This window comes from Apostichopus japonicus, chromosome 4, assembly GCF_037975245.1.
Source record: "Apostichopus japonicus isolate 1M-3 chromosome 4, ASM3797524v1, whole genome shotgun sequence".
In the NCBI taxonomy this organism is placed as follows: Eukaryota; Metazoa; Echinodermata; class Holothuroidea; order Aspidochirotida; family Stichopodidae; genus Apostichopus; species Apostichopus japonicus.
This window is the reverse complement of record NC_092564.1, coordinates 14,804,906-14,826,104: the sequence shown is the minus strand read 5'-3', so window position 1 is coordinate 14,826,104 and position 21,199 is coordinate 14,804,906. Positions and strand designations below refer to the sequence as shown.

Here is a 21,199-nt window from a genome sequence, read left to right as displayed (position 1 = left end):
TCCAATCTACATGGTACTTGATTGATTGAAGTCGAGATCGGCCAAAGATCGATTAATGAGGTTTCACACTCCTCAAGTATTGCTATAGCAAGGAGGCTACTCTAATAAGTGTCATGTTATTGTATATTAATACCTTGTAGTATTGATAGTACAGGAACTTAATTGCTTCATGTGTTAGTTCATGAGGAGACAGAGCTTTATGATAAGGACAAATATTGATGCAATGAGTCAAAGATTCAGATATACATGTATTTCCAGATCTGATTTCTGTGAATATCGTAAATGTTGCAGCAGAACTTTTACACAGAATATAGATACGTTCAGAGCTGTGGGGGGGTGGGGGTGGGGGGTTTACTGCGATGGAGAGATCTAAAAGGTTTATCATTTTAATTGCAATTGCAAAATTATAATGTAGATGTTAATTAAACATTCATAATTTAAAGCATTTGTATTGACAATGTTCAATTAATTGATTGGAATGCGAATCACTGTATTTAGAGTTAGGACAACTGCGTGTAAGCTTGGCGAATTCGCGGCCTACTGTAGGTGCATGAGCACTGTGCAAATCCGATCAATTGTGGACATGCCCCTTTAAATGCTGTACATCCTCCCAGTCAAGTAACTAGAATGATGACACAATTGTACCATGGATAGCTTTGTGTTTCTTCTCCCTCATAATAATTATTATGAACAGCTCAGGCACATGTGGTTTAATCTCCAATACTTGAACTTGTGTTTGCAGTGTAATTAAGCCAAGGTGTCATCCTTTATTCCTGTGTTTTAAGGGAGCACACTTCATATATATATCTGCCTTGTACAAGTTAGGATCATATTACCTGTGGTCAGTATCTCTAATACTGTATGTATCCATGTAGTTTAACACTCTACCCAAAGTCAACCTACAGTTGTGAATCATTAGGATCACAGGGTGATTTGTGTGGTGATATAGTGGACACAGACAGTATGTAAGTGATCATTAGTAGCCGCTGAGGGTGATGCGTGTGGTGATAAAGTATTAACAGCATGCAAGTGATCATTAGTGGCCGTTGTTTTTCTTTGGGTTAATAAGCAATCATGTTACATTCTCTGCAGAGGAAATGAATTTAAGAAACCACGAGGAAGAGTATGTGTTTCCTTCTTGTTTGGAGAATGGGGGGGGGGAGGATGGGGGAGGGAGGAGATATGAGGAAGGAGGAAGAGGAGGGAGGACGGGAAACAGGGAGGGAAGCTGTAGGTACGGGAAAAGGATGGGATGGAGAAAATATGTGTTCAAGAAGGTCAACAGACAAATGAGCAATCATTCCTCAATTTTTGTGTAGTTAAAAAAGTAAATGACATGTCTGTTGGTTTGAACATCTAAATAGACCAACACATTCGATACTGCACATTGTTCTATGGTGTGCATGCCTAGGTAACCTGACTGGTAACCAGACTGAACTGTAACCAGGTAACCAGACTGAAATGTGAGGGTTAACAAGCTAAAATGTCTTCTGAAAGGTTGAAGAGTCGATTGCGACGAAGCCTACTGTAAGGCCTCTATTAAAGCTGCTCTTATGAGACTTTACCAGCTGAATATGTGTTAGTCTTTACTTAATTTTGCTTCCTCTGCCTGTGCCTGTTAATTTCTCTGACTGTTCTTACGCTTGTTACGGTTAGAAGTATAATTTATTCCCTTCTTCAATATATGCAATGACATCTTATAAATGCTCAATAACCACAGGCATTGTGCACATTGTGACATATAAGTGAATATTAAATAGTATTTGAAGTACAAAGTCAATGATTGATCAATATGAACTGGACTTTGAGATGCTTCCAACATACTTGCGATTATCATTGGTCTGTTTGTGCGGAAGTCACAAACCGGATTCTTTTGTAACTAGCAGAATTCAGTCTTTACACATTTTTCAAGCTGCATGTTTATATGTATGCAATGAAATTCACAAGCATAAGTCAGTCATTTACCTATTTATTGAATATGTTAATTACATGTAGCAGTGGTCAGGTGTTAAAGAAACCATGTTTTTGTGCTGTCTGGATGACTTCATAAGATGTTTTTCTTTTGTGATATAACTCGAGCCTGGTATCTTTCCAATCAATTTCATTTTACCATTACAAGTCAAAATTTGCTAGAAAGTTAAATAATGGTCACCTACGCTGATACTTTAATATAAAGCATTTAATACCTCCATCACATTAGAATATTTTCCTCAGACTGAGAAATTTAAATGTTCTGAAAGTATAATGCTCTTTAAACATGGGCTGTGAAGGATTGCTGAGGGCCAGAAATTCTAGGAAAAAGTACTCTTTGACAGCTTTTTGCAATTTTAGCTTTTATTGCTCTATAATTTGGGGGCCAATTGCAGATGACATTTATAAAATGTTTCAGGAAATTTGCTGATAAACATTGGGTGACTGTTCAATATAAACTACGGGTGACTTAAGCTCACATTATCTGCTTTGACCGTAATTATACTTGCAGAAATTGATGCAATTGAGGAAGATAGGCCCACTAATGACTATTTATGAGATCCTCAGTTTTTACAAGGCAATGACCTTTGGAACTTTTGTATTAGTCAACAAGCAGCTCTCTGAAGGGGTCCCATCTGCTGGCTTACTCAATAGCAACGACCTCTTTCCTGACTTGGCCAACTGAAAATTTGTTGGAAATTGTCCGGAATTGAATAGTTACTTTTGAGTATGTGGTTATTGTGGTACTTTGTAACAACAAACATTACAGTACAAATCATAAATGTGAAATGGCTTAAATTAAGCCAACTCATATAAAGTGAACAAATCTGTTACTAAAAGACCGTCACGTGTTTACATCACAGGATAGAAAACTAACTAAGTAATTTTTTGTCTTCTTAGTTTTAAAAACCGAGACTTGTTTATCCCTTATTTGTATCATGTGGGAATATAATGTCTATTTTTATGCCCAGCTAGCTATTTGCTTGCCGTGATACCGACCTGCTGCCGGGTGGTATTCTATTTTAAAAGTCTGTTAGTTTTGTAAAGTTGAGGCTACCAAAGGTTGCCGACTTTTTTCCTTTTTATATTTCCCTTACGCAATTTAAATGTTGGAAGGAAGCAGCTGAAACATCAGACTGGAGCGTCAGTCGTCGGGGACGGAGAGCCCTGTAGCGGTCTCCTTCAATTTATCTAACAAATTCATGAGTTAGCCGAACCCGAACAGATGACGTTGGCCGGTGACGGATGAGAGACAGATTCTGCTAGGAGGGACAGATTTTTAGGAGCGACATCATCAGTCATTTATATTTGCAGAGAGTCCTTTCTCTCTCTTTTGAGGAGATATTTTTTGGAGGGAGAAGTCAAATTGATCTATAATAATGTTGATACATTCTGGTCTGTGTCAAAATTCCCCTGCTTAGATTTCTTAGATACTCTGTGCATGGCAAGAAAATGAGACGCAATTGTTTGTTGTTGTTGTTTTCCCTTGGGGGCGATTTTGTGTCTACTTTGCTAATTTGAATAAAGATACACTGGTGTGTAAGCAGTACTGTACAGGGAATATTTTAGTGTTCAAATTTTGCATAGCATTTTTGAAGGCTCAGAATCTGTTCTCTCATTGAATACTATAGTTTCTGTGTAGAAAACTGCTATACATCTTTGCAATTGTAAAGTAACTTGAACGTTTTGCATTTTTGGGATGCGATATAGGATAAATGATTCCCTGCTGTATGCCATCATGGTAAGCTGGTCCAAATAGTTGCATCCAGAGTTATTATTGATCAAGCTAGTGTACATGTGTCAATTGTATCATAGACAGTGGGGGAAAAGTCACTTAGTTTAATGGGAGTGAAGTCTCATGCAAAAAGAAAGGTCTAATGCCGGTAATCTAACCTAGTTTCGAATGAGGTGTAACATAAGTGTTAGACACCACCATCGATCCCAGAAAATACGCACACAGCTTGCTACCTTCGGTAATTAGACACTAGTGTACAGTCAGTACATACAGCTGCATACAGCACAGTGTACAAACAATATAGCGATGGACATCTCAGGTCCAGCTAAAGATAACAAGGTATCACGTTTCAGTACTGTCTGCATTTTGTAGGAGAAGCAATGGAAAGTTGACTTTTTCAGAGCGCGGCACGCGGTTTGGGGGGAGTCTTCAATGCCTTTAAGCATTGTATGAGTGTCAATGTTGGATGCGATACTGTATCGTATCAATTTGTTTGAAGACAAACATTAACTACTTTAATACCCACTACATAATGAAGGGTTTAATTGTTAGGTGACCTAATAGTCATAGTAAGTTTTCAAATGTTTTCTTAATCATGTCTTTATAATTGTTCAGATTTTGTGACCTTTCCTATCTGCAGATATTTAAACAAGCCATTTTTGCTTCATATTGTCCTAATTTGTGAAACACACCTTTCTTTTGTTTGATGTAAATTGAGCAACAGTTAAATTCCTTTGATTCATAGCGATTGAAAGGAATGTTATTTACAGAACATTGATAATTCAATTGATCGTTAGTGACATGTATGATTAGATGTTTTGCAATAACACTTCTGAAGATGTCACTAGATATGATAATTGGCATTCGTTAATCAGGCCTTAAACGAGCTTCGACAATCATTTTAATTTTGAAGTCTCAACAATATTCAATTATGAGAGTGTCACTTAGTTCTTTCAGGGTAAACACTTTAATTGTAAGAAGGTTTAGCATTTTTAACACAATAGAATTGGTGGCAAAAACTGGTGACCTGTAAAAGTGTTAGCCCTTATATCAGCACCCTAGTGTGGGGGAAGAATGATAATGTTTCCTTTCTTTTATTAAGCTGTCGAAGTTTGAAGTTTAATTATTATGATTGTTACTACTGGCAGTTATCAACGTCCTACCCTGTGGTCACAGGTTCGTTGAAATATACTCTGCAAACACCCACTCCAGAGAAGTTATGTAGTCAATTTCTTTAAATCAGTTTCAAAATATTACATTTGTCATAAATGGTGCAACCTCCCCCACCACCATCACCACCACCCACCCCCTTCTCACTCTCTCTCTCTCCACCCATCACTCTCCTTTCAGCAAATTTCCCCATCATTCTTTATCCTTGATAAGCCTATTGTGTCCTTCCAAGTGCATTTTGTGCTATTGTGTGTCCCTATATTAAACATAGCTGCATTCACAGAATAAATATAAAGCCAGTATACCCCTGCCTGAGGGTATGTAGAGGCCTTTTCCACAAGACTTGTTGGTGTAAGTTTTTTACTCTTTATTCTCAAATGAGTGAGTTGCCGTGGTTACTTAAAAGGAAAGAATAATCAAGATTACATCAGTGGGATCAAGTAATGTTGTACTCCATCTGAGCATGACAACTTAGGCTTTAGATGAAAAGTAAATTGTTCAAAGGGAAATAAAGAGGAAAAAGAAAGCAACAAATCTAAAAGGCTTTTGCCGTCAAAGGTACGGAAGAAGAAGAGCGCACTTTGTTTACATTGAAATTCACGGCATTTAAGAATGGAAGACTTTATCAAAATGTTCAAGGAGGTGTATAATCCTCACATGATTCCATGAAAATATTTTTGGAGGTAAAATCTTGATGTTGGATTAAAGTATTTTAAGAAGGATTTTAGTTTTAAAAATTTCTTTTTCTAGTTCTGGATTTTGGTTCACCTTGAGACTATAAAGACATGTAAGGCTGAATGTTTTTTTTTTCTAGTGTGTGTTTTTGTCACATACATGAATGCTGGAGTGTTTAGAAAATTAAAAAAGAGGGGGGGGGGGGAACAGAGAGAAAAGATAAGAAAATTGAAGGAGGGAAGTGAAGGGAAGCAGAAAAGAAACAGGGAAAATTTAGACGTGGACAATTATGTAAAGTTGGCGATGTGAAAAAGGTCAGTGTGAGTTGCAGACACCAGGTGTTTTTTTTTACTCATTGGAGGAGGACGATGGGGAGGCTGCATGAGAGTGGAGGAGCAGATACTAAATTTTTAATGGACAGTGATTTGTTTACTGAAAATGGTGGATTAGAAAAATTTCCTTTCCCTTTGGTTTGATGAATTTCAGAATTATAGAACATAAATGAAAAAATGCGTTTCAGTCAATGATGCAAATAGCTGGCAATATCATTGCTAATGTAGATAAAACAGAAGTTAATTATTCAAAGACAATTTGCTTTTGTTTTTACACTGGATCGATTGTTCAAGCTTTTGTTTCTTTGTTGCATTTTGCTTGTTTGTTCCTGCCATATCTCTACACCAGGCCAGATTTCCCACACTTCAAATTCCATATCTAGAGGTACAACCAGGTTTAGATATTTGATGAAAAGAATGCAACAATTAATCAGTATCACAGCCAAACTATATAACGTACCCTCTTTACTCTTTTAAGTAGCTTTAGGAGTTTTGTAACTGTTAAATGATAATATCACCAAACTGTCTGAGCATTATTTTGTTGCCTTGTTTGGGGGGCCTATGCCAGGGGATGGAGGGGAGATGGAGGGAGTGATTGTAGCATCTCTGTAGCTTCCCTATTGTAAACAAATTTAGGCTTGGCTGGCATTTGCTTGCTGTTTTATGCAATATTCTTACTTTCCATGTTAAAGTTCCCATTTGCATTTGTATTTATGCAAAATGAATATATAGGAATTCAATACAACTCACTTCCATTATTAGATTCAAACTGAGAACATCTCTTGGAGTTTTGTTCGACCAAATGAAATTTATTAAAAAATAAGTGTTTGCGTTAGATTCAAATATAACTATGGATAAAAATTATTAGAAAGCGACAACTTCTCTTCAACGCCTGAAAATGCAAACTATTGAATAATCAAGCTAAATGAACTACTGCGTCATCAATTTGTCATCTGAATGTTTAATTTTCAGATCAGTAAAGGAAAATTAATGAGGAGGATAACAAAAAAAAAAGCAAGGAGCAGTAAAATAATATACACACAGACGTCTTAAGTATGCGCTGTGCTCTTGCATTCTACAGCGTCTCGTAATCTCATGTTGCAACTTAAGGCTCAACTTTGAAGGCGTACGTGAACCCCCAGAGATACTCTGAAACTTCGTCACCCGTAATTTGATTTGTTCCTTGAAGGATGCAAACATTACAACAGATAACCAGATATGTCACTTTTCATTCCACATTACTTGGATTTTGAATGGGGCAAAAAAAGAAAACTTCCACTCGTAACCTTCCTTGAGACATCTCTGTCAGATTCCCGTTTATATTTAATCGGGGGATGAGAGAAGAAGAGATTGTAATGAGTACCACAGAAAGCTCGCACTTTGTGAAAAGTAAATAGTTATGCTTAATAAGTACTTTGTTACAATTTATTATCTTTTGAGTGTAAATATTAAACAAGCTCTAAAGAATGCTAATTTTACAAGAAATTTGACGGTTGCTTTGGGTTGCGTATTTAAGATAACCTCTGGTTGTCTCTATTGAAACAGCAATGTTCTCAAAATGTTATTTATATCAAGTTATGATTGAAGAATCAGAAAGTTTTGGTGTGATGGAGTTGGTGGTTAGAATGCTTGAAAAGTGGGAGGAAGATTGCAGAGATCTGTGAGTGCAGAAGCCATGGTAAGGGGAGGGGAAGGGGCAGGGAAATGAGCTAAGAGTTCATTTAACCGAAGTAACTTGTTACAGTAATGGTTGAGAGATGGGATAAATAACTGACCGTGATTGGAACAGATCAGAAGATGTGAAATCCCTGTTCAAATTGTGGTGCTATTTTTAAGCTAAGTGTGCCCATTTTGTTTTTCTTCATTGCAAACTTAAAGCAACCAAAGTTGAACTGTTGAAGGATATGTCAGTATCACAATGGTTGCCCTGTGCTAATGACATATTCATAGTTCATAATAACAGTTTGTAATCAACCAGTGAAAATGTTAGATAGCAGAGTCGATAGCAAGAAAATAGGATCATCCAGTGCCTGAGGGATGTGATTTTATTGTTTATGAATTTGCTGTACTGACTTCTGAAAGTTTTTTAGATCGACATTCGTGAACCAAGGGCTACACTTGTAATACTGAAACTTTAATGATGAAATTGATTCAGTTTGATATAATTTATTATATCATGTGCAGCCTTAAATGATAATATGCCAGTGGTTTGAAAAAAGTTATTTTCTAAAATTGGTTCACATGTGTCGCTTTAATTAGACCACCGCTCATCGCTGCTGTATCTAGCTGTATCCTTCTCTTCAAGTATCCATCCCTCTCGAAACAAGGAACAAACCTCTAGATGTGTAGTCGCGGTCATGTCTGGTTGCTATTTGCCTTTTTAAACTAGGTCTACAAATTGATTCTGATAGGTACTCTGCTCCATATTTGCCTGTAATTAGGACAAAATTGTGCATAGATTGAACAGATCTCAGCATCTTAGGGGGCCGTGCATCTGTAATCTCATTGTAATATATTGGATTCAACCCCCCCCCCCCAAATCGGTGAGGTGGTTGAAGGTATCCTTCAGTGTGCAATAAGTACCTTACTCTTTTCAAGTAGCTGTAGCAGAGGTTTAATCAAGCAACGAGGAAGACGCTACTTAGAGGTTTCAGATATGCCCGTTCTGATCAGACATTTCTGCATTTAAGATTCCTTTGCCAGACATAAGACATAGATTTAGATCTAGCAGACATACATACTAAGTACTGTACAGTAAATCAGGCTGTAGTGATGTTAGATACCCATCACAACTTACCATTATTAGTGTCATTGCTTTTAAAGTAACCTATACTTTAAAGCACTATTATTTTACAACCATTCACTTTATAAGCCCTCAATTACTCTTTTTGACATCTTTTTTCTTGGGTTTAATTGTGGTGGAAAGCTTTATCTTTACAGAAAAAGAATATATAATTATCTTAATAAATCACTTAGTGAGAATAATATTGCTTCTTAAACCTAATGCTCCTATTTATGCAAATTAGGTGAATTATTAAATTTGTTCTATAGAAGTACATGTACATTTCTCTGTTGTGATTGAGAGGCGTTTTAGGTCTATTAAAGAGCAAGGATGTCTTTAAACTTTGACCAAGAAAACTGACTGTTTACTTCAGCCTTTCAAGGGTGTAGGGAACTTGTTTAAGAAATGCTTTGAACTTTGTGGAAGTAACACGTGGGTTGCCATTGCTATTCAAAATTTTTAACATGCATAGTATCCAGAAGTACTTTTCCAGGACTTTTTACTGTCAAAATAATTTCTTTAGATAGTAGACACAACAGAAGTGTTAAATGAGATGATTAATATATTGGTGATGCAGGGAGAACCCTTATTTTGGGGGTGGGGTGGGGGAGTGGGAGGAAAGGAGTATTAAATAGTTGAGCATTGTTAAACTTTTCTCGCATATTTGTGGACAATGCTGGATGGAAACCTTGTATTTGAAAACAACCAATAACAAAGTATTTAAATGGCCTTTAATTCACATGACTCAGACCTTTAGGTATGCAGGAATGTATTATTGAAATCAGCTCTGACAATCCCTCAGGTAGCTGTGAAGAATTAACAAAGTCTAGTGACTTTACCACCCACTGAACATGCCAAGTTTCTTTCATGTGGGCATAAAGATAATAATGGCAATGAATATGGAAAAGATTCGAAAAAAACAACACAATTAACTATATAACAATAGATACAATCAAATCAATAAGGGCATTACCAGCTATGGATTAATAGACACTTATCCAAGATCACTGCTTGCATTTTTTACCATTTTTTTGCACCTAGACAAGTCAGGATTATCTGCCTGCCTTCTTCTTTCTAATAAGCAATATAACTAACTACCCAGTACATGCCTCTAAGGCAAAAACTTAAATACAACAAATTATTCTTGTTTGAATTTTGATTTTTTTTTTTTTCCAATCAATATATGGATCCCCATTTTATGACTTAGTATCTTGGTGAGAGCATTTTGTATCTGTCACTTAGAGACCTAACATTGTGTTATCGAATACATTGCCTCAGCATCAAGATAGAGATTTGTGGATCTCAAAAGTGAATGCCATCCTTAAGCTCTTAATCTATCAATTAAACAGTTTCTATTGTGTAGAAATATTTTACATCCACAACTAATTGTTCATTTACAGTCCTGCCAGAAGACCCAACTTCAATTGTCATAACCTTGCAGATAACCTTCAAACTTATTTTCTTGTAGAGTAGCCTATAAACAACTTTACCTTTAAGCTTGACTTCTTTCTCTATAGGAAGAGGAGCCTTCACCTACTCTGCTAGCTAGCCTTTGGCATAACTTGGCTTATAAACATCCTTGGCTCAAAACACTATATGAAGGATTTGTTAAAATATATTCAGTAAACATAGTCTAAATTCTCCTTTATTGTGTCATGTATCTAGGTCTCGTAAAGTTACGATCTTGTCCCAGAGCTGCTCTCCCTCTCTTTCGCTGCTCGCTCGCTCTCTCTAGCTATCTCTATATCGTTCCTTCTTTTCTGTTATACATGTAGCCCCAGCTAAGCTGTTTATATTTTGAATAAATAGTAACATTTCTAGCAGGTTTTACTTGAAGAGGCACCCAAGAGAGTGGTACAATATCAAACTTGCTAAGCCTCCTTCCCTCCAGTGGCTGGCAAACAAGACTGTCAGTAAATAAAGCAGTGTCGATGTAATTGAAGACATTTGGAATGGCCTGTGGTGCAATGACCTGTATTTTAAGGACATGTGGCTTTTTCTCTCCCCATCTTCTTTCTTTTTTTTTCTCTTCCTCCTGCTGGCATTGATAACTATCTCTCTCATAAAATGTCAGCCAGAACTCTTTGCTGATTAACAAGTTAGTCTTTGGTTTCTAAACTAATTGCGTTACAGTTGCACACACACACACACAAAAAACCGGAAATTCTTTGGATTGTACAAACAAGCACAGACTTTACATATGAACGACTTGTAAGTCAACAGAATTCGTTATTACTTTTTCTCTCTCTTTCTCTTTCTTTTTTTCTTCTGTTTTTTTTGCTATGTGCCAAATTTCTTAGGAGATTGGGTAAGGAAACTGACTTTCTTGGCTAATAGGGAAAAAACAACAACAACAAAGCTAAAGGAAAGTAACAAACAAATCAACAGTGATAAGACAGCTTACAGGCTAGTGGATGCATGGACTACTTGCCTATTTTGAAATATGTGATTCGGTATCGAAGATAAGCTTTCACCAATCATCTCCATTCCACTGGCCCAAATAAAATAATTCAGCATGATTATTTTATATATCTCCCAGGTGTATATAGCAACGATCAATTTTAATCATATTAATGACTTTTTCTTCATATCTTTTCTTAGTGAAAGTGAAGTAGACCACCCAAAAACCCATGTGACTTCAACTAATGAATAAATTCAATTCAATGCTCAATTCAAATTTATATCTCATATGGCATAATTTATAAAACATGAAAAGTAATAAAAAATTAATTAGACAATAGAAGATGGTGGACCTTAGAAACACAATAAGGTTATACTGACCTTCTGCAACAACAAAGAAGTCTCATAAACAAGGAAAAACAATATAAGGAGGAGAAAGAATTCAATTTGTCATGTCACAATCATTTCAAACAAAAAGCTAAAATCTTGAGAAATGAAATATGAAATAAGTTTAGCTGCTGAAGATCTTTTAAGAGGAACAGACAGAAACTCATTACTGAAAATGTCTGGCATTCCAAACTGCTGAGAAGTTATGCCATGTTTTGTTAAGGATAACTTTGGAATAAACTTTTTCATAATGCAGAAAACGAAATAAGTGAATAATTGCTGGTTGAATTTTACTTTTTAATGTAAAATTATAACAAAATCATATAAAATAATATAAATTAGTCTATTCTCCCCTTTAATATTTTCATGCAAGACAGCTAACTATTGCAGCCAATCATTTGCACTCAATCATCGTGTTTTAAATTGATAAAATTGTTTTAAGGATAAGTGCAAATGTCTATGAAACATTAGGGAAAAAAATGTAATACAGAGTTTGAGAAATGAAACACATTGATTCAGCTTCTCCTCAGTGTCATTCATATTGTGTGTTTCATCATATTGGGGAGATCAAATAGAGAATGTTTTTCAACTTGTTAAAGTAAAACGATGAATACAGTGTACAATATAGGCTGTGATGATGTACATTGCTCATACACACAGTTTAACAGCTCTATAAGATTGCTTTGCCAATGAGACTTTAAAATAGAGAAATTTATTCCATTTATTGGGATGATCAAGTGCTAAACAAATGAATACAATAATCTGTGAGATGCAGACTCTTTGATCACACATCTATTATTCCAAAAAAGAAAAAAAAAGAAAAAAACCCTTTCCTTTCATAGCTAACATCCATCTACAAATTTGCTATAATGGGCTCTGTGCAACAGAACACCTTAGAAGCTGGTCTAGACAGTGAAATATTTACTGACTTCTCTTGGGTCAAATCAACCTCAGAGGATATATTTTTATGCAGATGGAAACCATACTGAGTCCCTTTAAGGCAATTGGACACTGCTTAAAAAGTTCAATCCCTGTATACTGCAATCCAGCTTGTGTTCATATCTTTTTAACCAGCCAATTTTTGTGTGGTACTTTGCACCGTTAGCGTGACACTTAGTACAGAGTGGCGTGATAAACAGTGTGGACGTCAAATCAATCGACCTTGTGTGAAAGTCAAACATCCATAGAGTGCTTTTTAATGAGTACATTGATTTACCTAATTATATCTAGCTAAATATCATGCTGTGGATATAGTCACCCCGGTATAGTAGACTCAACGTGTTTCAAATCACTAAGAGTGAATTTTTTGACCAGGCAATTGGTATTTACCAAAACCCTGCAAACGCATATCACACTCTCTCACCATGTCGTGAAGATTCTGAAATTTAATCAGTCACCGAAGGGGGGGGGGGTTCATTTTTAATATAAACCAGATGTTTGAGTATATATTTATAAAAAGTATGTAACTTTGGCTTGTTTGTTTAAACCAGCTATAACAACTTCATATTAACAGTAATTAGTTGATTCCTACTTGTTTCCTCCAGTCACTTGTTTTTGGTTCTCCTGCTATTATGTGAAATTCTTATTTCTTTTAATTATGTTAACTTACCATACATTAAAATGTTAAAAAAACAAAATCTACATGTAACATGTATATAACTTCATGGTGCCAAAAGCAAACAACTACTTAAATACATATTTGTGTTTTGACTTTATGATTTGTTTGTTCTTTTCAGATCATTAAAATTCAAGCACCACCAAGTTGTGTTGCCATTAAAAGTTGATATGGTCTGAAGTTGTTTAAAGATCATATCTAACAAATTTGTTAATCTAAATTATATGCTCACTTTATAAGTTTGCAATAATAAAGAGCTAATTTGAATTTTTGTATGCATATACCACCATCAAATTTTAACCCCAGTCTATTTTTTTTTTTGGTTTGCTTAAAATATGCTACTAAAACCAAATTTAAGCAAAAGCAAAGAAAATTAAAAAAAATTTAAAAAAATTCTCTGTTTGTGTATATTTTGTTTTGAATTTATTTGTAAGTTTCTTCAAAGTAGGACAGTCAGCTCAAAGTGCAAACTGCCCTCTGAGGCAGATTTTGTTACTAGGCTTAGGGGGACTTTTCTCTCGGTAGCGATGCGATATAGTGTCAAAGATCCAAAGGCAGTGTTGTTTTTTTTGTTTCTTAAAGAGTTATGAATAAAGTTGCTGCATACACATATCAAAGAGGCAGACTCTCTCAAAATTATGCAGAATTTGCAGAGCAAAGAAAAGTAAACATGTCAAGATATGCCATTACCATTAAAGGAGTGTTTAATACATGTATTATTTATAATGTTCAAAAGGGTATTAAATTCAAACTGTTTTTAAATATAGCTTGTAACTTTAGTCTAATTGGGCTGTATGAATTTATCGACTGAAGTTGGTTATTTCCAAAAGGCCTCATACTTTGATAATACATGCTACATATAGTAGAGGATTACATGGAAGGAGGGGGGAGACAGGGGAAGGGGAGGGGCCATATCTAGGGTGATTTTATTGAATGGACCATAGGGAAGTATACAGGCAGGTCTTTTGCTATGAGGACTGCATCCCTGTTCTGGGGGGCTTTTCAAAGTTTATGTTGTTTTTTGTAGCTTATGTTGGTTTTTGTAGCTGCAGTAAAGTGGTAATTGGGGGATTCAAGTTGGCGGTATTACGCTATGGAAGATGAGAATGCTAATTTTAAAGCCTTATGTTATGTAGTCAAAACAATCATGACCAATTTAATCTGCGCATATTTTTACTTTTATTTTTGTAAATTATCTTAAATCTACATCTCATATGTGATAATTATGTAGTCTGACCTACATTATGTTAATTAGAACATATTTAGGGATACTTATGTGGCAATGGGTCCTTCTAGAACTGTGTGTGATCTTTGCATGATCATGATCTTTGTAATGTATTGTATGAATTAATATATTATGCTATAAATATATAGTTAACCAAAACCTGAACATTTCAAGATTAGATGACAACTGATCTAAGTGAGTACTCTTAATTAATTTTAAATATAAATATATGGTTTATCTTGAAAATGTAAACTTCAGTAAGCTGATCGCAGTGGTATATATGATATCATTTTCAAGCAACATCACAGTCAAGAATTTTTAGATTTTAATTTCTGTATTGGAAAGTTAATTAGCTAATTAGATGGTCAATTATATGCCAGCACACTATATTGTTTCAGAGTAAATTAATCCCCGTCAATGAATAAAGGTGATGTTATTATGGCCTGGGACTGAAGACACTCAGAGTGGCCATTTCCATTGGTCATCATTATTGTAGTGCGTGTGCTCGCTACAATATTGGCATTTACTGATACCTACGATAGCTACATGACTGGACGTTGAAACTTAAAGTTTCATATAGTCTCTGTACATTTGCAGTGTCAGAGGCTAGCTGCATAGGCAACATATTCTCAGCCTGTCACGATGCTCACAAGCACCCTCACTTAGTAGACCTGTACCTACATGACTTTACTCCCTGGTGTGTTGTCCGATCAAAAAAAAACACCATGAACATCCGAAAAGTTCTTCCTACTACTTCAAGCACTCAATGCGCACTACAATACTGCGTATATGCAGGAAAATGCAGTTCTAGTTAATTTGTGGTATTGCATGCCCTAGCCCCACTTTCTCTTCATGAATATCTCTTTTATGTCTATAATGCTGCTTCTGTGGTATGAGATTTCCATCGTTATATTATGCAGTTCTGTCATGACAGTAACATACATATTACACAGGGAATGATTTTAGTGTGTGAGTTTTGTATAGACATTTTGAAGGCTCTGTACATTCCCTAACAGTGCTGTGTGGTACCTGTGTACAAAAACTGCTATATATATACATCTTTACACCTGTATAGCAAATTGCCCATTTGAAGTAGCATTTTGCGATGTGATACTGGATCAATTATTCCCTGTATACATGTTAAATGGTTCTATTGCTTTGTGTAAGGAGCATACATGAAGCTAACATATACGCCTTGACTATAGTATAGGGGTTCTGTTAGTTGTCAAACATGTGTATTTGAGTGGGCAGCTATAGTGGCTTAATTGAGCAACAGTGTGTCATAGACATTCCATCCTATTGTCAGATATATAATCTAGTCATTTGCTGCACCTCTTTCCAGATGAGAGACTCTCACATTCCAACACTCCATAGATCTGCTGTAATTTCACCCTAAACTATGGAATGGAACAAAAAATACTACTGAGAAAACCAGGGATTAAAATAGACTTTCAAGGACACCTTGTTTACTGATCTGTTGTAACATAGAATTAGTATTATAGCAGGCTGCTGATCGTTTGTAGGTGTACTCACTGTTTCGAGGAACCCCCACGAACCCAACCATCATTATTGGGTTTATATGACCATGGAGCTATTTCCTACCAAGGAGCTCCATGATATGACATGACATAGTTTGTACAACTTAAGCAGAATTTCTCCCCATCAGCCCCCCCCCCCCCACATTTGGGAGGTATCTAGTTTAAGAGTCCTGTCTGGTTAAGCTGTCATTTTGCAAATTTATCTGTGATGTCACAGTACCACTAGTAGTTGAAACCTTTTTCACTTTCTCTTTGTCTTTAGTTTCATATTGTCAAGGTAGAAATTTAACAGTGTTGTACCTGAAACCAATGTCATTAATAGATCATTATTTAAGAGATTCAATATTTTAAATTCAGCATTTGCAACACTCTTCCTCCATTACAGAATATAAACATATTAATAAACAAATATAAAGATAATTTATTGAAGCACGTGTGGCTCCAGGGATGTCACATATTTAAACTGGATTTAATAAGTATTCAGCCTAGTGTGTAAAGAAGCAACTAAAATCTGTGAAATCTCCCAAATGGAAAAACAAAGACTTTTCTCAGCTGTTTGTGGAATGTTCATGACAGTTTATCTCTATCATAAACAGTATATCAATAATGCTGGTCGGATATGTGTCTCCGTTAATACACAAGTTGCAGGTGCATTGATGGGAAGGTGTAGTGTTCAGCAGGGTGAACCATGGAACACAGGGAGACCTATGGGGTTGCGTTCCCAAAAGTCATTTAAAATTATTGCAACAGATGAGGGAGGAGGGCGGATGGGGGGGGGGAGGTGTCTTACTCTTTGATTCACTTGAGAATAAGATGATGCATGGCCAACAAGATATGATGGTGAAGCCCAAGACAAAGAAAAAGGTAGCTCGCATAGCATACTGCAGTTTTATGTTCCTTTTAAATGATATTTAACAAAAGAAGATGAACAAAAACGAATGGCAACATGAACTCGCACATGTACAGTACTGCATTGAAGATATGTTGATCTAATTAGGTTGCGAAGGATGGTCATCATATGATATCACTTATTATGTATCAAAAATAATGTTAAGTTATGTAGTAAGTCTTTCATCAGGTGTGAAATGTTGGTATGACAATGCCCCTGCCCCCGGTTCCCCCGCCCCCTACCCCAAATTTTTTTTTCCGCTGAAGTATTTAACTTTTGGTAGAATTAAATCTCGAGTTCAAGGATAGTGTGAGTAAATTATAATAATAAAAACATTTACTATTTATGTCTCCTGACCTTCTGTTTTTATTTTCTGCCTTCCACAGCGACCAGTTTCTTGGATTTCAGTTTTGATAGAGAACCGAGCGATACCGTAGTGGCCAGTGGGGATACCGTCACTTTAGAATGTTCTGTTACATCCACTTCCAATCCAACGATCGAGTGGTACAAGGACGGTGTTCGGATATCGAACACGGGTGTACGTTTTTCCGAACTCTCTGATGGTTCACTGAGAGTCGGACCCTCCAATAACATCGCTGGAAGCTATAGCTGTTCAGTAGAGGATCGCGCGTCCAACTTGTTACTCGTCAGCAGAGAGGCAGTGGTTTCCATAGCGAGTGAGTTCTATGGTTTTATTTAAAAAAAATGTTTTAATCATCATGCTGTAAATAAATCCCTTACACTCCTGCAGGTGTGACAGTGAGATTATTTTTTATATTTCGTATCAATTAACAAGCTGTCATTGATGATGTTAAAAATCTCTACATTAGCTCATATATATGTAGTGTATACAACTAGTTTGAAGAAGACCACACGCGTGGTCAATTGTTTACATTTCTTCCTTATATACACATTGATATTCATTATATACATTGATATTGCAAATATTCTCAGATATCTATGAGAAAGGGGGCCAAATTATGGAACGAGGAATGCCAAGCAATTTAGTTAACTGATTGTACACTCGAATATGGTACCACAGGAGAGATCCTATCGTTATTCTGATTTACGGCATCAATTTCCTCAAACATCAATTAATTCACGGAAAGGCTAAATGGAACATTATGAAGCTGAAAATGTGGATCAATTTAAGAAATATCTGGTTCAATTATGACTAATGGTTTCTCATGGTTACCCATGGTTAGCATGATTGAGGGCATGATAACTTGCCAGCTGTTTTCACGATGATACATCTAAGACGAAAATGTCCTTATAATGTATGTATAGCTCTGCTTAGTATAGCTGCAAATGAGTTGAATTTTCAATTTTGTTAGTATTCTTTTGATATACCATAATGAGAGGAATGTGAGCACTCCTTTAATGCATCTTCCAATTCCCTGAGAAGGAAGGAGGGAGAGGAGGAGGAGCTAGGTCGGCAGTAATTATAACCTACTGTAGACATCCCAACTAGTAAAAAAAGAATTGTGCACTTTGATTAATGTTTCGGCGGGTAGTCATGTCTACAGTAGATGTAATTGATCGTTTCTGACGTACCAGATAAAACGTTGAAAAACAAGGGAAAACCCTTTGCAATAATTATCAGTGCTTTTATGAAAAGGTCTCATGACTCAGACCTCAGTCAATTGAGAATGATTTCTTAATGTAGTTGTTGATGTCAGTAAAATATCAGTTGCAATCTAATGGAAGCTGATATGTTTTATTAGTTGTTAAAGAACTGCAAGCAGTAATATATGTTTAAGTATAGATGGGCACTCCCGCGGGAGGTTTTAGATGCATTGTAACTAATCAGGGATGCCGGTGGCCTTGTGTGCATTGTTGATCTGGGATTGAAACTTGTCTGTAAGCTTGCCTTGGTGTCGCCAGAAGGCTGTTGTATGGAAGGGGGGGGGAGGAGGAATAAGAAGAAAACAGGGAGAAAAAGAAGGATGAATCTGACACATGCATTAGATGTAAAGATTGGACATAAAAAACCTGTACAAATATAGAGTTTTGAAATCACGTGCCATACATAGAGGCCTGTATAAATCAGAGTCCACAGTGGAGGCAGTTCCATCTATATATATTATGTCATACCACTGCTGTGCTGAAGAGCTATACTGTGTGAAAAATGCCCAGTTTTCGTAACATTTTCCATGTTTATTCTTCAAATTTGCATAAATTAAATAAATGATGATCAGACATCAGATTTGTAGGTTCAATACAAGTTTCTTGTCCAGTTCATTGACTCAAATGCTGATTGAAATGTGATTGCATATTTCGTTGACCAGGGAAATTGTTTTTGCTTTCTATACAGTAGAAACCAAATTGGTTTTGGTTATATTTCGGCTTCGAGTCACTCCAAGATTAATGTATGTCGTCCAGTTACAGAGTTGTTGACAATTGACAATTCATAATCATGGGCGTTAAATATGACTCTAAGAGACTTACTTCGGTCAGCTTGCGGCTCTGATATTAGCCAATGATGGCTTCTTAGAGAGTGCTGCTTGCAGGAGGATCTAAACTACATACATTTCTGTCAGTTGTCATCATAGTCAATGGTTTTGTTAGTCAAGCACATCTAGGTTTATTGATGTAACTCAATTTTGATGAAAAATTAGGTCCCTTCAACTGGTGAAAGTTCTTATAAAAAACTTGGGAAAAGATCCATCTTTCACACTATATAGATAGGCTATATATAATTAACAAAGGATGCAGCTGTGCCTAAGTTATCAACGGAGATGGTTACATTTCCTTTGGTTCCATCCCACCTCTGCAATCACTTAATTGTCATAATTAGCTGCAATTCTTAAAGAACAATTTTAAAGCGAAATTCCTGCAATTGGAAGGGATTTGATTCATCAACATCATCATATACTCAATCGCAATTGTACAGTAGCTTTCATACTGGAATTAATAACTTTTATACTTAATGTTACTGGAGGTGCGTGAACCACAGTTAAGCCCCTGTCATTGACATGAAGATATTGTAAATATTATGATTGCAGATTCATGACCAAAAGCAGTACTTGGTAGCATTAAGCAACTTCTGTACAATTTCCCACAGGTCTAGTTTGCCAAAATTTAAACCACCACTTCCCACCCCTCCCTCCCTTCCCCTCCCCTCCCTCCAGCCCTCACATCCTGACTTTTGATCAAATTCCCTCATTTGTTGCTACTATGAGAAACTCTTGATATTATGCAAAAAATTAATTTGATGATGCTGCAATTAAAGGGATACTCTAGCAGAACCTACAGGCACAGTATGTTACATATCCAAATCACTTTAAAAATAAAAATAGTTCAGTTCTTCAGCAAAAAACACAGAAATCAGTAAAGAAACAAAACATCATGGCCACCAATTTTATAACAATTTTGTCACAAGTAACTGGCAGGTTGGGGGGGGGGGGGGGGGAACACATCGTTTTCAACTTCCTTGTTAGGTGCTCCTTGGTGCATGCATGAGATTGATCAAATTTAAAAAACATTTCTGACAAAGATATATCATCATGATTTATAAATTAATTGAAGGTTTACAACATAATTGGAATATATCTACACACATTTGTAGAGACTATAAAATGTACATATTATGTACACTAAATTTTTGCCTAGCAGTAAGTCATACTTATAATGTCAGGTAATTATATTGCGACAAATTGTCATATGATCAACTATGCCATGTTTTTTGTGTGTGTCTACAACAGCCTTTTTTTTGTTGTTGTCGTTGAAGTGTGCACGGCTCCTGAATGATTAGATTTCATCAATGAAGTAGGTCACTAAGTCAAAGCAGAGTAAAGAACCCTAACGAGATGAATCGAAGCACTCATCTTCGTCTCTCTCTGTCTCTATCTCTCGCTAGCTCTCTGTCGCTGTCTTGCTGCAGCAGTGTATTAAAGCATCCCCTTTCACTCCATTGTTGAGTTTTGCTACAAGACTCTGGTGTTATGAAACTAATTATGGAGGCCACTGCTAGATAATGCTTTACAACTTGTTTGTTAAAGCTAACAGCTATTACTGTTCCTTTATAAAGTCCCCCCCCCCAAAAAAAAAAAAAAAATCAATTGCATCTATATTGTTAAATCTCGGGAGAAAGATATCCGAACCAATGTGTATAAAGCTAAAGTGTTATGATGTATTCAATGATTAAGGAGATGAAACATTTTTAAGTGTTTTAAGCAACACCAGCAGCAGGCAGGTGGATGATCACCCAAAGTATAAGATATTCATCAAAATTTGTTTTAAAAACTTTTGCCGTTGCCCACACGAGCGCCTCCATGCAGATACTTATGTTTCACGAAGATTCACGTCCAGGGTGCAAGTCCTTCGAAAGGTTCGGGAACAGTATATGGACACAACAGTATGAGTGGAAGGCTGAGGGAGGGAAAAATACGTGTAGGTTTATCAAAATGATCTTCATATAATTTCTATGTTCGGTTCACACCGAAATGTAAAGTGTCAATTACCTCTTGTTGTTGCTTTT

General features: G+C 36.1%; 1 protein-coding gene across 33 annotated transcripts in view; it reads left to right on the top strand.

Moving 5' to 3' along the window:
* LOC139966539 (neogenin-like) overlaps window positions 1–21,199 on the top strand; it is a 117,782-nt gene that overhangs the window by 25,606 nt on the left and 70,977 nt on the right. For all 33 annotated transcript variants that reach the window (XR_011792693.1, XR_011792690.1, XR_011792692.1 and 30 more), the window contains exon 2: window positions 17,106–17,396. Coding sequence is in view for 30 of the 33 variants with exons in the window: in XM_071969670.1 (XP_071825771.1) it covers window positions 17,106–17,396 (291 nt within the window). In the remaining 3 variants the exon portion in view is untranslated. The remainder of the gene's footprint in view (window positions 1–17,105; window positions 17,397–21,199) is intronic.